Source organism: Pseudophryne corroboree, chromosome 5, assembly GCF_028390025.1.
Source record: "Pseudophryne corroboree isolate aPseCor3 chromosome 5, aPseCor3.hap2, whole genome shotgun sequence".
NCBI classification, from domain to species: domain Eukaryota; kingdom Metazoa; phylum Chordata; class Amphibia; order Anura; family Myobatrachidae; genus Pseudophryne; species Pseudophryne corroboree.
The window spans coordinates 839,276,161-839,301,583 of record NC_086448.1 but is presented as its reverse complement, the minus strand read 5'-3'; the positions used below and the strand labels follow the sequence as shown (position 1 = coordinate 839,301,583).

Genomic DNA, 25,423 nt, shown 5'->3' with positions numbered 1-25,423 from the left:
TGTATGAATCCATGTTTGGGGGGTCATGTATCATCGTGCCGTACATGTTTTAAATCAAGCTTCGAGGTATTGCGAAGTATACATTTGAATTCCTTCTTATCCCGTGGTACGGGTCTGTGGATGGGCTGTCAAACTTTACCGAGCTCTTTTCGGCTTTTGGTTGCGACAAAATGGGGGAGCACATTTTAGTTGATGATACATGAATAGGGGGATATGTGAGTGCTGATATCTGTGCCTATATTCCCTATCGACTATGTGTGTTATTACCTGAAGGTTGTAGAGATGAAGATAAAGAACAATTATGGTAAATGCAGTTATAAACTATGTGAGTTTAATATACATTTGCCGATTGAGGTCTTGTCTTGTGTCTTGTCTTGTCTCGATGTACATGTTGACTGTAGTCTCCCGATGCTTTTGCTATAAACGGTGTGCAAAAAGCTTTTTCAATGTCCATAGACTTACAAAAAAGTGTTGGGCTAGCGTAAAATTTAAAGTACTAGGGATATGGGGGGTCTATGGCATAGTCCATCAGTTGTCTGTGTAAAAGGTTGTCAAATTCTTCTTCCAAGCGGATGTCTTTGTACCTTGGAGAAAAACAAAGGAGAAACGGGTGAAAGAAACGGACCGTGGAATCACATTTTCATCACAACATTGTCTCTATCGTTGGGTCATAAACCAAATCAGTCGTTGTTATTACAGTATCTTCACTTCTTAAACTCATCACTCGGGCGCTACGTTTACACTTTGTTAAAACCCGAACGCATCTAAATATCAGACCGACCAATGTGATGACACCCAGAATACACAAAAGAAATTTCCCTACATCCATGATAATTCCTTGAGTCCATTCTCCTAAACCAGAGAACCAATTTCGTGGGTTCAACCATGACACCCAACTGGTCAGCTCATTACCCACAGCGGCAAGGGTGAGATTGTGTTTCCTTCGGAACTCCCATTTTAATTGCAAAATGTCATCCATCTTTTTGTCTATGACCTCGGCCAGGTCCTCGGTGCTGTTTGTAATATATGTGCAGCACTTTATTCCATACTGAGTCGCTAGGGTAACACAATACCCGCCTGTCACAGCTGTGAGATAATTGAGAATCATCCTATGCTGAACCAGTTCTGTTTTATAAGCTTGGAGCTTCCTTCCGGTATACCTGAATGTGTCATCATACATTTCAGTGATATTGTCTAATAAATTTGCAAGCGCAGATATATATTTATAATTTATCACTCCTCTGGCGGTACGAGTGATATCTAACGCGATTAGGAATTGAATCCCGGTGGATTCATGGATCAGGTCAGAGGCCGGATGCTCTGTTCTTTCTATTAGGTGCCGTTTAACGATGTGTTCGTAATGAGTGTGAGTATAAGGAGCTTGGGCACTGCGGTGAATATCCTTCATTTTAGTGTGGGATACGGTCATTACCTCAGGCAATACTTTTCCAATATAACATAACCCTTCTGAGTTTGGGGCAAGCCACTTATACGCCTTCCTCCCGCATATGAAGTATGCATCATCGGGGAGAACATATGGGACGGAGTAGGACATTACCATATTACACATTTCTCTAACGTCCTAGTGGATGCTGGGAACTCCGTAAGGACCATGGGGAATAGCGGGCTCCGAAGGAGGCTGGGCACTCTAGAAAGATTCATGACTACCTGGTGTGCACTGGCTCCTCCCACTATGACCCTCCTCCAAGCCTCAGTTAGATTTCGTGCCCGGCCGAGGTTGGATGCACACTAGGGGCTCTCCTGAGCCCTTAGAAAGAAAGTATAGTTTAGGTTTTTTATTTTCAGTGAGACCTGCTGGCAACAGGCTCACTGCAGCGAGGGACTAAGGGGAGAAGAAGCGAACTCGCCTGCTTGCAGCCGGATTGGGCTTCTTAGGCTACTGGACACCATTAGCTCCAGAGGGATCGACCGCAGGCCCAGTCCTTGGTGTTCGGTCCCGGAGCCGCGCCGCCGTCCCCCTTACAGAGCCAGAAGCAAGAAGAGGTCCGGAAAAACGGCGGCAGAAGACATCAGTCTTCACCAAGGTAGCGCACAGCACTGCAGCTGTGCGCCATTGCTCCTCATACACACTTCATACTCCGGTCACTGAGGGTGCAGGGCGCTGGGGGGGGGCGCCCTGAGAAGCAATAATAACACCTTGGCTGGCAAAAATTCCACAATATATAGTCCCAGAGGCTATATATGTGGAAAATACCCCTGCCAGAATCCAGAAAAAAGCGGGAGAATAGGCCGCGGAAAAGGGGCGGAGCTATCTCCCTCAGACACACTGGCGCCATTTCTCCTTCACAGATCCGCTGGAAGGAAGCTTCCTGGCTCTCCCCTGCAGTCTACAACAGAACAGGGTAAAAACAGAGAGGGGGGGCACTAAATTTAGGCGCTATATATATATATATATATATAATATAAAAAGCAGCTATAGGGGACATAACTCAGTTAGTCCCTGCATTATATAGCGCTCTGGTGTGTGCTGGCATACTCTCACTCTGTCCCCCCAAAGGGCTTTTGTGGGTCCTGTCCTCATTCGGAGCATTCCTTGTGTGTGTGCGGTGTGTCGGTACGGCTGTGTCGACATGTTTGATGAGGATAATGATGTGGAGGCGGAGCAGATGCCTTTAGAAGGGATGTCACCCCCTGCGGGACAGACACCTGAGTGGATGGGCTTATGGAAAGTAATGAGTGCACGTATAGACTCCTTATATAAAAAAAACGACGACATGCCAAATGTGGGACAGCCGACTTCTCAGCTCGTGCCTGCCCAGGCGTCGCATGGGTCGTCAGGGGCTCTAAAACGCCCGCTACCTCAAGCAGACCCAGATGTCGACACTGATACTGACACCAGTGTCGACGACGATGAGTCTAACCTGATGCCCACTAAGGCCATTCACTGCATGATTGAGGCAATGAAAGAGGTGTTACACATTTCTGATATAAATACAGGTACCACTAAAAAGGGTATTATGTTTGGGGAGAAAAAACTACCCGTAGTTTTTCCCCCATCAGATGAATTAAATGAAGTGTGTGAAGAAGCGTGGGCTTTCCCTGATAAAAAATTGGTAATTCCTAAGAAGGTACTAATGGCGTTCCCTTTCCCGCCAGAGGATAGGTCACGTTGGGAAACACCTCCTAGGGTGGATAAAGCGCTCACACGTTTGTCTAAAAAGGTGGCACTACCGTCTCCGGATACGGCCGCCCTCAAGGAACCTGCTGATAGAAAGCAGGAGGCGATCCTGAAGTCTGTATATACACACACAGGCATTATACTTAGGCCAGCTATTGCGTCAGCTTGGATGTGCAGTGCTGCCGCTGCGTGGTCAGATAAACTGTCAGAAAATATTGACACATTAGACAGAGACACGATCCTGCTAACCATAGACCATATCAAAGACTCAGTCTTATATATGAGAGATGCACAGAGGGAAATCTGCCGACTGGCATCTAAAGTAAGTGCATTGTCCATTTCTGCTAGGAGAGGCTTATGGACTCGCCAGTGGACAGGAGATGCAGATTCAAAAAAGCACATGGAAGTGTTACCATATAAGGGTGAGGAATTATTTGGGGATGGTCTCTCGGACCTAGTTTCCACAGCAACGTCTGGGAAGTCAGCATTTTTACCCCATGTCCCCTCACAGCCTAAGAAGGCGCCGTTTTATCAGGTTCAGTCCTTTCGGACCCAGAAAAACAGGCGTGGAAAAGGCGAATCCTTTCTGTCCAGAGGCAGAGGTAGGGGAAAAAGGCTGCAACAAACAGCAGGTTCCCAGGAGCAAAAGTCCTCCCCCCGCTTCTTCTTCCAAGTCCGCCGCATGACGGTGGGGCTCCACAGGCGGAGCCAGGTACGGTGGGGGGTCGCCTCAAAAATGTCAGCGATCAGTGGGTTCGCTCACAGGTGGATCCCTGGATCCTGCAAATAGTATCTCAGGGGTACAAGCTGGAATTCGAGGCGTCCCCACCCCACCAGTTCCTAAAATCTGCCTTGCCGATTGCTCCCTCAGACAGGGAGGCGGTGCTAGCGGCAATTCACAAGCTGTATTCCCAGCAGGTGATAATCAAGGTACCCCTACTTCAACAAGGCCGGGGTTACTATTCCACACTATTTGTGGTACCGAAACCGGACGGTTCGGTGAGACCCATTCTAAATTTGAAATCCTTAAACACTTACATAAAGAAATTCAAGTTCAAGATGGAATCGCTCAGGGCGGTTATTGCAAGCCTGGACGAGGGGGATTACATGGTATCCCTGGACATCAAGGATGCTTACTTGCATGTCCCCATTTACCATCCTCACCAGGAGTACCTCAGATTTGTGGTACAGGATTGCCATTACCAATTCCAGACGCTGCCGTTTGGACTGTCCACGGCACCGAGGGTATTTACCAAGGATATGGCGGAAATGATGATACTCCTTCGAAGAAAGGGAGTTTTAATTATCCCGTACTTGGACGATCTCCTAATAAAAGCGAGGTCCAAGGAACAGTTGTTGGTGGGAGTAGCACTATCTCAGGAGGTGCTGCACCAGCACGGCTGGATTCTGAATATCCCAAAGTCACAGCTGGTTCCGACGACACGGCTACTGTTCCTGGGTATGATTCTGGATACAGTCCAGAAGAAAGTGTTTCTCCCGGAGGAGAAAGCCAGGGAGTTGTCATCTCTAGTCAGAGACCTCCTGAAACCAAAACAGGTATCAGTGCATTGCTGCACACGGGTCCTGGGAAAGATGGTAGCTTCTTACGAAGCAATTCCCTTCGGCAGGTTCCATGCCAGAATCTTTCAGTGGGACCTGTTGGACCAGTGGTCCGGATCGCATCTTCAGATGCATCGCTTAATAACCCTGTCTCCAAGAACCAGGGTGTCTCTACTGTGGTGGCTGCAGAGTGCCCATCTTCTAGAGGGCCGCAGGTTCGGAATACAGGACTGGGTCCTGGTGACCACGGATGCCAGCCTTCGAGGCTGGGGGGCAGTCATACAGGGAAGAAACTTCCAAGGACTATGGTCGAGTCAGGAGACTTCCCTTCACATAAATATTCTGGAACTAAGGGCCATCTACAATGCCCTAAGTCGAGCAAAAGCCCTGCTCCTACACCAGCCGGTGCTGATCCAGTCAGACAACATCACGGCAGTCGCCCATGTAAATCGACAGGGCGGCACAAGAAGCAGGATGGCGATGGCAGAAGCCACAAAAATTCTCCGATGGGCGGAGAATCATGTACTAGCACTGTCAGCAGTGTTCATTCCGGGAGTGGACAACTGGGAAGCAGACTTCCTCAGCAGACACGACCTCCTCCCGGGGGAGTGGGGACTTCACCCAGAAGTCTTCCAGATGCTGGTAAACCGTTGGGAAAAACCACAGGTGGACATGATGGCGTCCCGTCTCAACAAAAAGTTAAAAAGATATTGCGCCAGGTCAAGGGACCCTCAGGCGATAGCTGTGGATGCTCTAGTAACACCGTGGGTGTACCAGTCGGTTTATGTGTTCCCTCCTCTGCCTCTCATTCCAAAGGTATTGAGAATAATAAGAAAGCGAGGAGTAAACACAATTCTCGTGGTTCCGGATTGGCCAAGACGAGCGTGGTACCCGGAACTTCAAGAGATGCTCTCAGAGGACCCGTGGCCTCTACCGCTCAGACTGGACCTGATACAGCAGGGGCCCTGTCTGTTCCAAGACTTACCGCGGCTGCGTTTGACGGCATGGCGGTTGAACACCGGATCCTAAAGGAAAAGGGTATTCCGGAAGAAGTCATTCCTACGCTTATTAAGGCCAGGAAAGATGTTATGGCAACGCATTATCACCGCATATGGCGAAAATATGTTGCATGGTGCGAGGCCAAAAAGGCCCCAACAGAGGAATTTCAACTAGGTCGATTTCTGCATTTCCTGCAAGCAGGAGTGGATATGGGCTTAAAACTAGGCTCCATTAAAGTACAGATCTCGGCTCTGTCGATTTTCTTTCAAAAAGAACTAGCTTCAGTACCTGAAGTTCAGACTTTTGTAAAAGGAGTGCTGCATATTCAGCCCCCGTTTGTGCCTCCGGTGGCACCTTGGGATCTCAACGTGATGTTGAGTTTCTTAAAATCACATTGGTTTGAGCCACTAAAAACCGTGGATCTGAAATATCTCACGTGGAAAGTGGTCATGTTATTAGCCTTGGCTTCAGCCAGGCGAGTGTCAGAATTGGCGGCTTTATCATGTAAAAGCCCTTATCTGATTTTCCATATGGATAGGGCAGAGTTGAGGACTCGTCCCCAATTTCTCCCTAAGGTGGTGTCAGCGTTTCACCTGAACCAGCCTATTGTGGTGCCGGCGGCTACTAGTGAATTGGAGGACTCCAAGTTGCTAGACGTTGTCAGGGCCCTGAAAATATATGTTTCCAGGACGGCTGGAGTCAGAAAATCTGACTCGCTGTTTATCCTGTATGCACCCAACAAACTGGGTGCTCCTGCTTCTAAGCAGTCTATTACTCGCTGGATTTGTAGTACAATTCAGCTTGCACATTCTGTGGCAGGCATAACACAGCCAAAATCTGTAAATGCCCATTCCACAAGGAAGGTGGGCTCATCTTGGGCGGCTGCCCGAGGGGTCTCGGCTTTACAACTTTGCCGAGCAGCTACTTGGTCAGGGGCAAACACATTTGCAAAATTCTACAAATTTGATACCCTGGCTGAGGAGGACCTGAAGTTCTCTCATTCGGTGCTACAGAGTCATCTGCACTCTCCCGCCCGTTTGGGAGCTTTGGTATAATCCCCATGGTCCTTACGGAGTTCCCAGCATCCACTAGGACGTTAGAGAAAATAAGAATTTACTTACCGGTAATTCTATTTCTCGTAGTCCGTAGTGGATGCTGGGCGCCCATCCCAAGTGCGGATTGTCTGCAATACTTGTAAATAGTTATTGTTAACTAAAGGGTTATTGTTGAGCCATCTGTTGAGAGGCTCAGTTGTTTTCATACTGTCAAACTGGATATAGTATCACGAGTTGTACGGTGTGATTGGTGTGGCTGGTAAGAGTCTTACCCGGGATTCTAAATCCTTCCTTATTATGTCTGCTCGTCCGGGCACGGTGTCCTAACTGAGGCTTGGAGGAGGGTCATAGTGGGAGGAGCCAGTGCACACCAGGTAGTCATGAATCTTTCTAGAGTGCCCAGCCTCCTTCGGAGCCCGCTATTCCCCATGGTCCTTACGGAGTTCCCAGCATCCACTACGGACTACGAGAAATAGAATTACCGGTGAGTAAATTCTTATTTTTCCATATGAAATCTCCTAACCCTAATTCTCCCATCTGTTTAGTATACGTATCAGTTTGTTCGATATCTGCACAGTATCCTGGTGATACTTCTCCAACTCTCATGGTCCTACTTCTTAGGGTATACCTATATCGGAAATATTTCCCACTACCGGCTATGTGGCGTATAAGTTCTGTATCTGTAGGCATTCTATCGGCTCTGTATGAAAAGGTCATGGTTTGGTTAATCCATGACACTTCCCAATTTCCCGGCTTTCGGGGATTGGAAATGTTAAAACATACTAGGGATCTATCCACATGATATTGGTGGAGCTTCAAACTAGGAGGACTGGAGATATTAAACCTCCTGTCCACCGGCCTCCCACCACTTAGCTCAAGTACCTCCTCTATAGTTAAAGGGAATGGTACTAATCCTGATTTGCTATGGCCTTGAGGTACTTGAGAGCATACCCAACAATCTGTCTGATTTAACACTTTACCCACTAAGGAATGATAGTCACTCAATGGATGCCGGTCCATGTTAATGTTAAAACTGGACTGACATTTCTTGATGCACCCATCCTCAACTAAGTTATCACAGAGTCTACAGATACATTTCTCTTCAGCTAACAATCCTTCACAATGTTTACAAATAACATGGCTGCTAGATCGTTTTCCGGTACTCGCCTTTGCTCGGTGATTGTGTTGCTATTGGAAATTTACACCTCCGTCTTAGTCATCAGAAATCCTTCTGGATCCTTTCTCGACCTCACTGGTACTCTCACCGAAACAGACTGCTCTGGTCAACATCATGGTCAACAGGAAAATCCATATCACAGTCTCTTGGGGCAAGTCCATCTTACAGGAGGAGAAAAGGAGAAATTTGTAATGGGGGTACAAAAAACAGTTTGAGGGGGAGAGAAACTTGTTACGATAATTAGTTCTCTAGTCTTGTTGTTCTTCTTGTTCTGCTGTCATCTCAAAGGTGCTGTCTCTCAGTCTTCTAAACATTCTGGTGATACAATATTTCTTCTAGCTCAGCGCTCTTTCTGTAAGGAGAATAAATCTTGCATTACTATTTGTCCAACTAATGTGTGACATACCATCTTTAAAACATGAAAACATGAGTGAGAAGAGAGAAAACAAAAAAAAACAAAAGAGAGAACAATTCATATACATATATATTACATAAACCAACAATAAACAACAACAGGAAAAAACATTTTTCAAACATTTTAAAACATTGTTAGATCTGCCGTTCATCATCAGGCTGTCATATCTACATGTCCAATGGTATCCTTGCTCAGTCCCCCCCACCAGCACCTCCATACTCCACCCTTTGTATCTGGCCAGGATACATTGATGCGGGTAGGTCATGCTGGGGTTTGGTAGACTTCTGCAAAGACCAAGTAGCTATGCAATGTTTGAGTCCTGCTGATGACCGTCAGAGATGGGGAAAAAGAAAACATTTCACAGATACATTACAAATTTTACCCGGTCATTCCTGTGTCTTCAGGGAATGACCTCCCAATTTATTAACCGTTACCTCAGGCTTACCATCAGTCCTAATGATCACCTTTTCCTGACTACATATCATGGGTGTGGCCCAAAATTCTTCCTATGTGATCCCTGATTATAATTTGGTGTGTCATAACTTTGCTCATATTCATGTCTAGGGGGTCTGACTTTATGTGGGCTGTTGCAGTTGCTGGCATAATGCCCTTCTCTTTTACAAAGATAACAAACCCTTGGCTTCCTCCATGTGCCAGTGGCCTGGGGTTTCGGTCGATTTGATGCCTCCTCAAACGCTTGGATGCTCATCACCATCAACCGCTTTCCCTGTACTTCCCTGATTTCTTGGATACCATGGTTATGTTGTTGTCTAGGGGGTTGATATGACTTTTGTATACTTCTTGATCTACAATCTCGTGCAACATGACCTTCCCTTAAGCAGTTGTAACACCTTTTCACCTTTGGCTTACCCACAGGGATCTGGGGCTTCTTTGTTTCCCTGTGCTTGCTGATGTTTTGCTCATGCCCAACAGCGGACTTTCTTAGTGCAGCCACCAAGATATTTCTCCAGTTTGGGTTGGTGGTCTGTACCCTTGTTCTCAACACCTCCTTTAAACCATTCATTAATAACTTAACCGCTACTTCTTTATGCTGTGCATTTGTTTTGATGTCTGTGATCCCAGTGTCTCTTGCCATTACTTGCAGTGCTCGATTGAAGTAGTCAGAAGTACTTTCCCTTTCTCCCTGTCTTATGGAGAGGATTTTGTTCCACTTGGCAATGGCTGGGAAATATACTCCTAACTGCTGGTTGATCTGCTTAATACATTCCTGATTGTTTTCCTCCGTACGAGGTACCTCTGTGTTTAATTTACAATCAGCAATAAATTTTGCAGGGTCAACACTGGAGGGCAAACATGCCCTCAGCACTGTCCGCCAATCTTTGTTGGTGGGTTCTGTTGAGTTTCCTAGTTCTTTAATAAACCTCTGACATGCAACTAGATCTTTCCTAGGATCAGGGAATTCAGACATAATTGCTCTCAATTCCATCCGGGACCAGGGACGGCGCATTGCACTGTCCCTGGCGGGAATGATTCCCTGAGCGTCAGTCTTCCCATTGGGGACTGTGATCACCCTGACAGGACTAAATTCAGTTACATCACCTTGTGTTGGTTCTACAATATGAGGTACATTTGTTTGTGCGTGATATATAACACCGTACGTACCTGTGGACACGACCTCACCTGACCCTCCGTTAGGGGGTTTGATTACTGCCTTTACCGATTTGGTCGCGTCCACCTGGATGTCTTGTAGAATGGCTTCTGGAAAAGGTGCCGACATCGTGCTGGGCTCACTTTCTTGCTTGTAGTCCTGAGGGAAGTTTAACATGGGGTGCAACTTGCATGGGTTAATAGTTGTACATTTAATAGTATTACAATTATCATCATTACGTTTATTACAATTAGTCTTATCATCTATAATACAGTTGCTAAGTGCATTTTTATCGTTCACCATTGCGCCATTCTCTGCAACCATAATCTTCTCCATTGCCATGTCTCTCTTCCCAAGATGAGAGTCAGATATGTAAGTTAAATTTCTTTGCATTTCACTTTCCTGTTGCCACAATTTTAAATAATCATAATGTCTACTACGCCTTTTTGAAGATTTAATCAGGCACACTCTTCTCCTTAAATTCTGTAATACTTCTGGGTTAAAAGTACCTACCAGGGAAAACTTTTTCCCGTCATGCACAGTCATCCTTTCCCATTCATTGCATAATATTTCTGTGTGATGACCATCTTGGTCTGATTTCTCACACATTACCTTGCCGACCTGATTGATCGGTTTCAAATCAACCTGAACCTGGGTTGATCGCCCCTTACCTGAACAAGTGGCCCCCATCTCTGCAGGCGTTGCTTTCACTACCTCTGACTTCCAATCAGGGTCTCCGGCAACCCTCACAGAAAACCAAAATGTCCGGGGTAAGGCTGCGGTGGGGGTTTTGCCTCGAGGTCCGCCCACTTAACTCCGCCCACGCTGGCCAATACGGCGACCAAAGTTCCCAGAGGTTCCGTACCCAACCTAGGGCCCCTATGAACCTTTATTTACTTGGGCGTGTTGGACCTTCCAGTCCCCAGCAAGTATCGGTTGTTGGAATGTCCCCGAGTGATCAGGCTACTTCCCTTAAAATAAAAAAATTACACAAATCACGTTAACAATGTGCAAGTAGCGTTCTTCTGAATTCAAGACACGCTAATGCACACAATCACATGCGGTACAATCGTATCTGCACACAAGCAACTAATCTTATGTGCGCAACGATCAGTGGAATTGAAAATTTCTGCTGCAAATTCCTTCAGCGATGAGCTTCTTTGGCCTATATGGGTCTCGCACCAACCCCTCTTCGGTTGTGCTCTCTACTTCTAGTCTGCTGTACCTGAACCTCTTGTTCTGTGACCTCCTGGTCTGTGACCTCCTGGTCTGTGACCTCCTGGTCTATTATGTACAGCAGACTCTACTGCTCATTAATGTGTCGAGTCTAACAAGGGACGCCTCCCAAGCCACCCCACGATATCACTCTCGCTGGTGTATCTCTTTCTACTGGCCTATGGTTCCCACTTCCGTAATAAAAGAGAAATCTTATATATACACACTCTTACCACATGTACACTTTAATTTTTTATTTCTGCGCAGAAATCCTTTCATTCGGTATTAGCCTAACCCAGAAGAATTGCAACAGAGAAAGTCTTTTTCTTTTAACTTTTAAACTTTTGGATTTGAGATAGATTTGTGTTATTTTCGCGTTATTTCCTTATCGCTTACTAAACAATACTATCGTGCGGTTTGTATCATGTGGGCGTATCCGTACGCTCCGTTGCGTAATACACGCTCCGTGCGTCGACCCTTGCTGCGTACGCCCTGCCCTTGTAAGGACACGTGTACACAGACCAAGTACGTCCACAGTTACACACTACACGTTTATCAATGTGAATGATCTTTAACAGTAATCATTCACTGACCACCACTCAAATCTCCCTTGTATTCTAGGCGAGATTGTGTGCGTGCCTTTTACAATTATTCCCTTAAATATTACTTTTAACTATTAATAACAACAAATGTCTCAACACGTTTATCACTAGTATGTGGCAATCAGGAGAATGAGGCACGAAAACAATACTAAACAAGAAATACAGATGTGTATGCTTATTGCTTACGTTCGCAAAACAGAAACTAAACAGGTTTTAAAAGACAATAACGTACTGTTCCTACCTTTTGGTTCCGGATTCCTTCAGCACTCCTTACTAAGCGAAGCAGACGCTTATCTGGTCAGCACTACGAGGAATATTACCTCCCGCCTTTTGCTGACCGATAATGTCTGCTGGAATTACCTAGTGCAGATATGTGAAGAGCGGGCGAGTCCCCAATTGACAATGCCTATAATATACCTTGTATAAAACACTCTAAAAGGTTAAAGAACACAGTACGTAATTGGCGTATGGAATACCGTAAGAGTACGCATGTAGCGTAACGAACGCTTAGCCGTGGACGAGACGCACGAGCGGCACGTTCGCTCACGGCTTAGAGCGTACAGGCAAGCACGTTATAGGCTGCCGACTAACGTAATGATACTCTATCAGCGTAGCGGACGCTCGGGACCATGAGGAGATCACAAGCGGCGCTGACGCTCACAGTGTTAAACCTTTATAACTATATCATAAACAATGTACTTATACTGTAAACCCTTGTGCAGTGATAAGGTGTAAATGCAACACAGTGTAACCTTGTTAGTTTAAAAGCTGTATGAGCGTATGTGACGCTCTGAGAACCCCTTAGCAATATAATAAACACTCAAATACCGGTCTAAGGGTCTAACGCCTTTTAAGGAAATGAATGAACGTTCAATTGCAAAAGAATAATACAGTACAAGTTATACACTACCAAGATAACATAAAATACCTAACCGAATCACTACACATAAAATACAATACAGATACAATTACATTTAAGGGGGAAGGAGAGAGAGAATGGCTTATAACATTAAAATTAGAGACAATATGGTTGCAGAGAACTTACGCACCAGGGGAAACAATCGCAAGCGCCTTTCTGGATATCCAGCTCCCGATTATCAGCAATGAGAACCGTTGAAGAGAGTAGAGAGCTGGCCCAGATCGGCTTGTCCTTTTATACACTACACACAATACAGTACAATGGTTCCTACATTCTTATTGTTCATTGGACACAGGAATTCGTCTTCGCATTATAACAAAAGGTCATAGGTTGGTTCATACAGGTGGGCTGTGACTATTCCTAACTGCTCAGGTGGGTGGGAAACTGGGTTTCCCGCCGCATGGGTAATAAAGTGCAAATATAGTAAATGTCCACAAACTTCTTATGTCCATAACTATACGCACGAGCGATTAATCCGCTTCAAACCAACACCGAAATATTGCTAATTATATTCTCTTCCGATGGATACTAAACACCACTGTGTAACCCCTGTCTGACCCTTCGTATCAAACAAAGAGGGATCTCTTTGTCCCCGAACATACTACATTAACTAAACTTTCAGATTCTATCAAAGGGACCATAATCTACAAAATACATTATATGAATAAAATATGTTACGATTGAGTCGCCCGCTAGACGAACACAAACTCTACCGTAAATGCGCATACCGCGCGTCCGCGAGTGCACGCGACCACGAGTATACGCACGCACGGGAGGGCTCATGCACGTGCAGCGGGCACACGCATGAGGTGCATGTATGGCAGTGTGCAGCGTGATATTTTTCTGACTTTGACAATTCCCTGAGTCTCCCCTGTGTCAGACGTTCCTTCTCCATTCCCTGAGTCTTCCCTGTGTCAGACGTTCCTCCTCCATTCCCTGAGTCTCCCCTGTGTCAGATGTTCCTCCTCCATTCCCTGAGTCTCCCCTGTGTCAGATGTTCCTCCTCCATTCCCTGAGTCTCCCCTGTGTCAGACGTTCCTCCTCCATTCCCTGAGTCTCCCATTATGTCAGACGTTCCTCTTACATTCCCTGAGTCTCCCCTGTGTCAGACGTTCCTTCTCCGTTCCCTGAGTCTCCCCTGTGTCAGACGTTCCTCCTCCGTTCCCTGAGTCTCCCCTGTGTCAGACGTTCCTCCTCCATTCTCTGAGTCTCCCCTGTGTCAGACGTTCCTCCTCCATTACCTGAGTCTCCCCTGTGTCAGACGTTCCTGCTCCATTCCCTGAGTCTCCCCTGTGTCAGACGTTCCTTCTCCATTCCCTGAGTCTTCCCTGTGTCAGACGTTCCTCCTCCATTCCCTGAGTCTCCCCTGTGTCAGATGTTCCTCTTACATTCCCTGAGTCTCCCCTGTGTCAGACGTTCCTTCTCCATTCCCTGAGTCTCCCCTGTGTCAGACGTTCCTCTTCCATTCTCTGAGTCTCCCCTGTGTCAGACGTTCCTCCTCCATTCCCTGAGTCTCCCCTGTGTCAGACGTTCCTTCTCCATTCCCTGAGTCTCCCCTGTGTCAGACGTTCCTCCTACATTCCCTGAGTCTCCCCTGTGTCAGACGTTCCTCCTACATTCCCTGAGTCTCCACTGTGTCAGACATTCCTCCTCCATTCCCTGAGTCTCCACTGTGTCAGACGTTCCTCCTCCATTCCCTGAGTCTCCCCTGTGTCAGACGTTCCTCCTCCATTCCCTGAGTCTCCCCTGTGTCAGACGTTCCTTCTCCATTTCCGTACTCTCCCCTGTGTCAGACGTTCCTTCTCCATTTCCTGAGTCTCCTTTATGTCAGACGTTCCTCCTCCATTTCCTGAGTCTCCCCTGTGTCAGATGTTCCTTCTCCATTCCCTGAGTCTCCCCTGTGTCAGACGTTCCTCCTACATTCCCTGAGTCTCCCCTGTGTCAGAAGTTCCTCCTCCATTTCCTGAGTCTCTCCTGTGTCAGACGTTCCTCCTCCATTACCTGAGTCTCCTTTGTGTCAGACGTTCCTCCTACATTCCCTGAGTCTCCCCTGTGTCAGATGTTCCTCCTCCATTCCCTGAGTCTCCGTTATGTCAGACGTTCCTCCTCCATTCCCTGAGTCTCCCCTGTGTCAGACGTTCCTCCTACATTCCCTGAGTCTCCGTTATGTCAGACGTTCCTCCTACATTCCCTGAGTCCCCTGTGTCAGACGTTCCTCCTCCATTTCCTGAGTCTCTCCTGTGTCAGACGTTCCTCCTCCATTCCCTGAGTCTCCGTTATGTCAGACGTTCCTCCTCCATTTCCTGAGTCTCCCCTGTGTCAGATGTTCCTTCTCCATTCCCTGAGTCTCCCCTGTGTCAGACGTTCCTCCTCCATTTCCTGAGTCTCTCCTGTGTCAGACGTTCCTCCTCCATTACCTGAGTCTCCTTTGTGTCAGACGTTCCTCCTCCATTTCCTGAGTCTCCCCTGTGTCAGACGTTCCTCCTACATTCCCTGAGTCTCCCCTGTGTCAGAAGTTCCTCCTCCATTTCCTGAGTCTCTCCTGTGTCAGATGTTCCTCCTCCATTACCTGAGTCTCCTTTGTGTCAGACGTTCCTCCTCCATTCCCTGAGTCTCCCCTGTGTCAGACATTCCTCCTCCATTCCCTGAGTCTCCGTTATGTCAGACGTTCCTCCTCCATTCCCTGAGTCTCCCCTGTGTCAGACGTTCCTCCTACATTCCCTGAATCTCCGTTATGTCAGACGTTCCTCCTACATTCCCTGAGTCCCCTGTGTCAGACGTTCCTCCTCCATTCCCTGAGTCTCCCCTGTGTCAGACGTTCCTCCTCCATTACCTGAGTCTCCCCTGTGTCAGACGTTCCTCCTCCATTCCCTGAGTCTCCCCTGTGTCAGACGTTCCTCCTCCATTCCCTGAGTCTCCCCTGTGTCAGACGTTCCTCCTCCATTCCCTGAGTCTCCCCTGTGTCAGACGTTCCTCCTCCATTACCTGAGTCTCCCCTGTGTCAGACGTTCCTCCTCCATTCCCTGAGTCCCCTGTGTCAGACGTTCCTTCTCCATTCCCTGAGTCTCCCCTGTGTCAGACGTTCCTCCTCCATTCCCTGAGTCTCCCCTGTGTCAGACGTTCCTCCTCCATTCCCTGAGTCTCCCCTGTGTCAGACGTTCCTCCTCCATTCCCTGAGTCTCCCCTGTGTCAGACGTTCCTCCTCCATTCCCTGAGTCTCCCCTGTGTCAGACGTTCCTCCTCCATTCCCTGAGTCTCCCCTGTGTCAGACGTTCCTCCTCCATTCCCTGAGTCTCCCCTGTGTCAGACGTTCCTCCTCCATTCCCTGAGTCTCCCCTGTGTCAGACATTCCTCCTCCATTCCTTGAGTCTCCCCTGTGTCAGACGTTCCTCCTCCATTCCCTGAGTCTCCCCTGTGTCAGACGTTCCTCCTCCATTCCCTGAGTCTCCCCTGTGTCAGACATTCCTCATCCATTCCCTGAGTCTCCCCTGTGTCAGACGTTCCTTATCCATTCCCTGAGTCTCCCCTGTGTCAGACGTTCCTCCTACATTCCCTGAATCTCCCCTGTGTCAGACGTTCCTCCTACATTCCCTGAGTCTCCCCTGTGTCAGACGTTCCTCCTCCATTCCCTGAGTCTCCCCTGTGTCAGACGTTCCTCCTACATTCCCTGAGTCTCCCCTGTGTCAGACGTTCCTTCTCCATTTCCTGGGTCTCCCCTGTGTCAGACGTTCCTTCTCCATTCCCTGAGTCTCCCCTGTGTCAGACGTTCCTTCTCCATTCCCTGAGTCTCCCCTGTGTCAGACGTTCCTCCTCCATTCCCTGAGTCTCCCCTGTGTCAGACGTTCCTTCTCCATTTCCTGGGTCTCCCCTGTGTCAGACGTTCCTTCTCCATTCCCTGAGTCTCCCCTGTGTCAGACGTTCCTCCTCCATTCCCTGAGTCTCCCACTATTGCACATTATATGATATGTGCTCCTTCTTCAGTCTCATTCTAGAATTTTGTCCAATGCAAAATACACAGTGTCAAAAATTAACCTGGTGGATCTGGCTGGCTCGGAGAGACTGGGCAAAACTGGGGTAAGTACAACGAGTGTTCCCATCCTGAGTGTTATATTCTCAACGTGGCCTCTCCAAATACTAGTTCATAAATCAGTGACAATTCCCAGTCTCTACTTACATGGTGCGTATCTGCAGTAACCCACGGCAACCAGACTAGGAGAGTTGATGTGTGATTGCGCTATGTGTGTTACTGTTACGCAGGGTGATCTGTAGTGCGTTACTGTGCGGAATAGTGAGACAGTGATTCACACAAGCGATGACACCGCGTGATTTAGGGGTACATTTACTAAAGCTTCTAAAACAGAGAATTGGTGATGTTGCCCAGAGCAACCAATCACATGTTGTCTTTCATTTTCTAAAAGGCAATAGAGAAATAATAGAAAGCATCTGGTTGGTTGCTCTGGGCAACATCACCAATTCTTTGTTTTAGAAGCTTCAGTGTCGGCACATACAGCATCAGGTGTCCCGTCGCCGTCACTCACCCACATGCAGATCACTTACACCCTCCAATTTGTACGTGTGAGGGACATTGCCCATCCACCATTATACAACTCTCTGTGGCCATTCAGCTCCTAACTGTAATTTCTCTTACGTCCTAGAGGATGCTGGGGACTCCGTAAGGACCATTGGGAGTATAGACGGGCTCCGCAGGAGACATGGGCACTATAAAGAACTTTAGGTATGGGTGTGCACTGGCTCCTCCCTCTATGCCCCTCCTCCAGACCTCAGTTAGATCCTGAGTTTCTCTGAAAAATAATTTTGTTAGGTTTTTTATTTTCAGGGAGCACTGCTGGCAACAGACTCCCTGCATCGTGGGACTGAGGAGAGAGAAGCAGACCTACTTAAGTGATAGGCTCTGCTTCTTAGGCTACTGGACACCATTAGCTCCAGAGGGATCGGAACGCAGGTCTCACCCCGCAGTTCGTCCCAGAGCCGCGCCGCCGTCCTCCTCGCAGAGCCGGAAGATAGAAGCCGGGTGAGTATAAGAAGAAAAGAAGACTTCAAGGCGGCAGAAGACTTCAGATCTTCACTGAGGTAAGCGCGCAGCGGTAACGCTGCGCGCCGTTGCTCCCACACACAACACAGGAGGCACTGATGGGTGCAGGGCGCAGGGGGGGCGCCCTGGGCAGCAATAAACCTCTATGGCTTGCAGACATACATATATAGGCTACAGAGGCAATATATATCATAACCCCCGCCAGTATTGTAAAATGAGCGGGACCGAAGCCCGCCGATGAGGGGGCGGAGCTTGGTCCCTCAGCACGGAATGCGCCATTTTCTTCACAGCATGGAGCTGGCTCCCCAAACTCTCCCCTGCTGAAGATACAGGGCAAAAAAGAGGGGAAGGGGGGTCACTTATTAGCAGCAGTGAATGTGATTATATATATATATATATATATATATATATATATATATATATTTATATAAAGCGCTGTTTTATCTGGGAAGTCTATTTCCGGTGTCAGTGGCGCTGGGTGTGTGCTGGCATACTCTCTCTCTGTCTCTCTGAAGGGCCTTATTGGGGATCTGTCTCCATAAAAATATCCCTGTGTGTGTGGGGTTGTGTTCGGTATGTGTGTGTCGGCATGTCTGAAGCGGAAGGCTCATCTAAGGAGGAGGTGGAGCGGATGATTGTGGTGGCTCCGTCGGCAACGCCGACACCTGATTGATTGGACATGTGGAATGTTTTAAATGCAAATGTAAAATCCATTACATAAGAGATTGGACAAAGCAGAGTCCAAGGAGGTGACTGTGTCACAGGGCCCTTCAGGGTCTCAAAAATGTTCCCTTCCTTCCTCACCAGAGGTTAGGGTAGAGGGAAAAAGAATGCCTGCTAAGGCCAGTTCCCAGGAACAGAAGTCCTCCCCGGCTTCTACTAAATCCACCGCATGACGCTGGGGCTCCACTGAGGGAGTCCGCTCCGGTGGGGGCACGTCTTAGACTCTTCAGCCACGTCTGGGTTCAGTCGGATGTGGGTCCTTGGGTGATGGAAATTGCGTCCCATGGTTACAAGCTGGAATTCAAAGACATGCATCCCCGCCGATTCTTCAAATCGGCTTTACCAAAGTATCCCCCAGAGAGGGAGATAGTGTGGGCTGCAATTCGAAAGCTGTGTCTACAGCAATTGTTTATCAGGGTTCCCTTAATGCAGCAAGGAAAAGGGTAATATTCAACCCTATTTGGGGCAACCGAAACCGGATGGCTCGGTCAGACCCATTCTCAACTTAAAATCCCTGAACCGGTACTTAAAAGGGTTCAAGTTTAAAATGGAATCGATCAGGGCAGTGATCTACAGCCTGGAAGGGGGGGATTTTATGGTGTCACTAGACATAAAGGATGCATATCTTGATGTCCCCATTTATCCTCCTCATCAAGCGTGACTGAGATTCGCTGTACAGGACTGTCATTTCCAATTTCAGATGTTGCCGTTTGGGCTTTCCACGGCCCCAAGTGTTTTTACCAAGGTAATGACGGAAGTGCAGGCAAGGAGTCACAATTATCCCGTACTTGGACGATCTCCTGATAAAAGTGAGATCAAAGGAACAGTTGCAGAAAAGCGTGTCGTTCTCCCTGAGAGTGCTACAGCAACATGGCTGGATTCTAATTCTACCAAAGTCACCGTTGGTTTCAACAACTTGGCTGTCTTTTTTAGGCATGATTCTGGACACAGAACAGAAGAGGGTTTTTCTCCCAATGGAAAAAGCCCAGGAACTCCAGAAAATGGTCAGAGACCTGTTAAAAAAAAAAAAAAAAAAAGAGTGTCAGTCCATCAATGCACTCGAGTACTGCAGAAAATGGTGGCGACCTATGAGGCCATCCCCTTCTGCAGGTTTCAGGCGAGGACTTTTCAGTGGCACCTTCCGGACAAGTGGTCCGGGTCTCACCTTCCAATACATCAGAAGACCCTGTCCCCCAGGGCCAGGGTGTCTCTCCTGGGGCGACTGCAGTGTGCTCATCTTCTAGAAGGTTGCAGGTTTGGCATTCAGGACTGGGTCCTGGTGACCACGGACACGAGCCTCCGAGGTTGGGGAGAAGTCACACAAGGAAGGAATTTTCAGGGACGGTGGTCAAGCCAGGAGGCTTGCCTACACACATACATACTGGAATTAAGGGCCGGTTACAACGGCCTACGACATGTGGAGTATCTACTTCGCCACCTACCGGTTTTGATTCAATCAGACGTCACAGTTGTGGCTCTTGTAAACCACCAGGGCGGTACAAAGAACAGAGAGGCAGTGGCGGAAGCCACCAGGATTCTGCGGTGGGCAGAAAATCACGTAAGCGCTCTGTCAGCAATATTCATTCCGGGAGTGGACAACTGGGAAGCAGTCTTCCTCAGCAGACACAATCTCCATCCAGGAGAGTGGGGACTTCTTCAAGAAGTTTTTGCAGAGATAACAAGTCGTTGGGAGCTTCCTCAAATAGACATGATGGCATCACGCCTCAACAAGAAACTTTGGAGGTATTGCGCCAGGTCAAGGGACCTTCAGGCAGTGGCGGTGGATGCCCTGGTGACACCATGGGTGTTTCAGTCGGTCTCTGTGTTTCCTCCTCCTTCCTTTCATCTCAAAAATATTGGGAATCATTAGACGAAAAAGAGTACTGACAATACTCATTGTTCCAGATTGGCCTCGAAGGGCCTGGTATTCAGATCTTCAGGGGATGCCCACAGAAGATCCGTGGCCTCTTCCTCTCAGAGAGGACCTGTTGCAGCAGGGGCCCTGCGTGTTACGAGACTTACCGCGGTTACGTTTGACGGCATGGCGGTTGAACACTGAATCCTAGCGGAGAAGGGTTTTCCGGAAGAAGTCGTTCATACTCTGATAAAGGCTAAGAAGGAAGTGACGTTGAAACATTATCACCATGTCTGGAGAAAGTTTGTATCTTGGTGTGAAGCAAAGAATGCTCCTACGGAAGGTTTCCACTTGGGGCAGTTTTCTCCACTTTCTACAGATAGGAGTGGATATGGGCCTAAAGTTAGGCTCCATTAAGATAAAGATTTCAGCCCTGTCTATATTCTTCCAGAGGGAATCGGCTTCTCTCTCGGAAGTCCAAACTTTTGTAAAGGGAGTGCTATACATCCAGCCTCCTTTTGTGCCCGCGGTGGCACCATGGGACCTTAACGTAGTGTTACAGTTCCTTAAATCGCACTGGTTTGAGCCTTTTCAAACAGTTGACTTGAAATTTCTCACTTGGAAAGTGGTCATGTTAGTGGCTAGTCCCTGGATGTAGTCAGGGCCTTAAAAATATATGTAGCCAGGACGGCTAGGGTTAGGAAAACAGAGGTTCTGTTTATCCTGTAATCAGCCAACAAGGTTGGCGCGCCTGCTTCTAAGCAGACTATTGCTCGCTGGATCTGTAACTCGATTCGGCAGGTTCATTCTGCGGCTGGATTGCCGTTACCGAATTCGGTAGAGGCCCATTCCACTAGGAAGGTGGGCTCTTCTTGGGCGGCTGCCCGAGGCGTCTCGGCATTACAGCTTTGCCGAGCAGCTACTTGGTCGGGTTCAAACACTTTTGCAAAGTTCTACAAGTTTGATATCCTGGCTGATGAGAACCTCGCGTTTGCTCAGTCTGTGCTGCAGAGTCATCCGCACTCTCCCGCCCGGTCTGGAGCTTTGGTATAAACCCCATGGTCCTTACGGAGTCCCCAGCATCCTCTAGGACGTAAGAGAAAATAAGATTTTAAACCTACCGGTAAATCTTTTTCTCCTAGTCCGTAGAGGATGCTGGGCGCCCGTCCCAGTGCGGACTAAATCTGCAAGACTTGTATATAGTTGTTGCGTACAAAAGGGTTATGTTACAGTTGGAATCGGCCTTTGACTGATACTGTTTTTTGTTCATACTTTTAACTGGTTGCGTATATTCCAGGTTATATGGTGTGGATGGTGTGGGCTGGTATGAATCTTGCCCTTAGATTAACAAAATCCTTTCCTCACATTGTCCATCTCCTCTGGGCACAGTTCTCTAACTGAGGTCTGGAGGAGGGGCATAGAGGGAGGAGCCAGTGCACACCCATACTAAAAGTTCTTTGTAGTGCCCATGTCTTCTGTGGAGCCCGTCTATACCCCCCCATGGTCCTTACGGAGTCCCCAGCATCCTCTACGGACTAGGAGAAAAAGATTTACCGGTAGGTTTAAAATCTTATTTTTTCAAACACATCCTGTAACATGGCAGTCAGGAGCTGATTTGCTGCTACTTTATCTCTCTCCCGCCGTGTAATAATGTGTGGTCCATGGTGGATTGGAGCAATGGCACATTCTATGGGGTATATTTACCAAGATTCGTATTTTTGCCGAGATCAATCTACGGCTGACATCGCCAGTGTACGAATGCAACTTTTTGAAACAAAACACGGTAATTTACTAAACTACCGTGTTTTGTATTTCCGGCAGTGTTTTACAGGAGCTATCAGTAAAACACTGCCGGACTTTACACAGTGAAGTCTGGCCGGATCAGTGAGATCCTTGCAGGGCTTCATTGTGTACTTTATAGAAATAGGTAAAAATCCCAAAAGAATTTGCATAGGGTTTTTCCCGTATTTAGATAACCATCGGGCTGTTTGTCCGTTCCTGGTTCCAAAAATATGGAGGACAAAAGATGTAGGGGTCCCTGTATTTTTAAAACCAGTACAGGGCTCCACTAGCCAGAGAGATATTGCCACAGCCGGGGGCCACTTTTATATAGGTCCCAGCAGCCGTGGCATTACCCCTGTCAATCAGACGGAGCGCACCAGCTAGAGTGGAGGATCGCGGTCCTCCATTCTAGCCTATGATGGGAATTTTGCGGAATGTGGCTAACCGCGAGGTTAATTGGGGTCACTCTTGTGGGTGACCCCAATAAACCGCAGACCGCAAAATTCCCATCATAGGCAAGAATGGAGGTGCGCTAAGCTTCATTCTAGCCGGTGCGCTCCGCCTGTTTGCAGGCCAGGAGCGCAGAGACGATCAGGAGAGCGCTCTGACGTGATGCTCCCTAATTGGCTACTGGGACCTCTAGTGACAGGAGTCACGGGGGGGTCCCGGCGTTCGGGGAATGGGGTGCCATGTGTAAACATGGAAACCCTTTAGTTTGTTTGGACCGGGATTTTTGCTTTTTTTTTAAACCGTGGATTACTACTGGAACAAAGAGAACCGAGCTGGGTTTTTTTCCACAGGTACCCCTATTGGATTCTACTGGACAAGGGAACGTGATTGGCCGGCGTGGGATGTAGGTAAGTATGTGTGAGTGTGTAAGTGTGCTTGTATGTTTATTAAAGTTTTACTGTAATGGTGTGTGTATTGTTTTTATTTGGGTATTTCTTTTGCTGTAGAGCTACAGGTACCAGCGGGCCTGTTATTTCCCCGCATGCTGGTACTTGTGGTTCTCCAAGTACCAACAAGCAGGGGAGGCTTGCTGGGACTTGTAGTTGCACAACAAAAGACAATGGGGGTCATTCCGAGTTGATCGCTCGCTAGCTACTTTTAGCAGCCGTGCAAATGCATTGTCGCCGCCCACTGGGAAGTGTATTTTCACTTTGCAGAAGTGCGAACGCCTGTGCAGCAGAGCGCCTGCAAAATCTTTTTGTGCAAAACAAGACCAGCCCTGTAGTTACTCTTCATGTGCGTTGATTCTAACGATGGAGGGACGGCTTTTGACGTCACATACCCGCCCAGCGAACGCCCAGCCACGCCTGCGTTTTTTCTGCCACGCCTGCGTTTTACCAAACACTCCCTGAAAATGGTCAGTTGCCACCCAGAAACGCCCACTTCATGTCAATCTCCTTGCGATCGGCTGTGCATTTGGAATCGTCGCTAGAACCAGACTTTGTACCCGTACGACAAGCGTGCGCATTGCGGTGCATACGCATGCACAGATTAGCCATTTTTTTCACTGATCGCTACGCAGCGAACAACGGCAGCTAGCGATTAACTCGGAATGACCCCTATTATTCTTTTTTTTACCCTTTGAAAGGCTATCAGCCCCCCATCCACCGCCCAGGGATGGGGGGGGGACAGCCTCAGGCTTCACCCCTTCCCCTTGGGTGCTTGCGGGGGTAACCCCTTGATTTAAGGGGTCCCCCACTCCCCCAGGGAACCCCAGCCAGGAGTGACTAGTTGGGGGGGTAATGCCACGTCTACAGGGACCAGTATAAAAGTATCCCCCGGCTGTGGCATTATCTCTCTGGCTAGTGGAGCCCAGTGTTGGTTTTAAAAATACGGGGGACCCCTACATCTTTTGTCCCCCGTATTCTTGGAACCAGGACCGGACAAAGAGCCCGGTGCTGGTTGTCTAAATACGGGGGGACCCTACGCAATTTTCCCCCCGTATTTAAACAACCAGGACCGGCTCAAAGAGCCCAAGGCTGGTTATACTTAGGAGGGGGACCACACGCAATTTTTTTTAACACTTTTAACTCTTTTACACAATGTAGCCCTGCACGGATCTCACTGATCCGCACATGACCATACAAACACGACAGCAAAAAGCAGGTCTATTTGAAAGCTCCATATTTTTACGAAGTCTATGCTTTCCCGGCAGTGTTTGTCTATTGTCGACAGTGATTGAGAATACAAATTCCTAGTAAATTACCGAGTTGTATAAAATAACAGCCGTGTTCGATCGATGGTCTATTCATTCGTATTTGTGTGATTAACCGTGTATCAGATTCTCAATACGAATAGCCCCAACACTGCCAAGATTTGTGTTTAGTAAATTCCCGAGATCACACTTAGAAAAATAAAAAAAAACTTGAATCAAATTGGGACCTTAGTAAATATACCCTCTGTCTCTATATAATGTGTGGTGTATGGGGGATTGGAGAGATGTCACATTCTATGTCTCTATATAATGTGTGGTGTATGGTGGATTGGAGAGATGTCACATTCTGTGTCTCTATATAACGTGTGGTGTATGGGGGATTGGAGAGATGTCACATTCTATGTCTCTATATAATGTGTGGTGTATGGGGGATTGGAGAGATGTCACATTCTATGTCTCTATATAATGTGTGGTGTATGGTGGATTGGAGAGATGTCACATTCTATGTCTCTATATAATGTGTGGTGTATGGGGGATTGGAGAGATGTCACATTCTGTGTCTCTATATAATGTGTGGTGTATGGGGGATTGGAGAGATGTCACATTCTATGTCTCTATATAATGTGTGGTGTATGGGGGATTGGAGAGATGTCACATTCTGTGTCTCTATATAATGTGTGGTGTATGGGGGATTGGAGAGATATCACATTCTGGGGTATATGCAATTAGCGGCGAATCGCTGCAAATTTTCGCCCGTGTTTTAATTCGACACAATTCGACCGTCCAATTTCGGAAAGTGGTTGCCGAAATTCACCATATTCAATGGAAAACGGATTCGACAGTCCCGCGGGCGAAAAACGGCCGATTAGGCGGATTTTGCCGCGATTTAAAAAAAACGGGAAAAACCCCGGAAAAAAATGGCGTGGGGTCCCCCCTCCAAAGCATAACCAGCCTCGGGCTCTTCGTGCCGGTCCTGGTTCTAAAAATCCGGGGGAAAATTGGACAGGGGATCCCCCGTATTTTTAAAACCAGCACCGGGCTCTGCGCCTGGTGCTGGTGCAAAAAATACGGGGGACAAAAAGAGTAGGGGTCCCCCGTATTTTTTACACCAGCATCGGGCTCCACTAGCTGGACAGATAATGCCACAGCCGGGGGT

General features: G+C 47.8%; 1 protein-coding gene across 4 annotated transcripts in view; it reads left to right on the top strand.

The window, feature by feature from the left end:
* Positions 1–25,423, top strand: part of KIF9 (kinesin family member 9) — a 167,308-nt gene that overhangs the window by 24,004 nt on the left and 117,881 nt on the right. For 3 of the 4 annotated variants that reach the window (XM_063924610.1, XM_063924611.1, XM_063924613.1), the window contains exon 7: positions 16,672–16,764. The exons of the other annotated variant lie outside the window; for it this stretch is intronic. In XM_063924610.1, the coding sequence (XP_063780680.1) occupies positions 16,672–16,764 (93 nt within the window). The remainder of the gene's footprint in view (positions 1–16,671; positions 16,765–25,423) is intronic. 4 annotated transcript variants of the gene reach the window in all.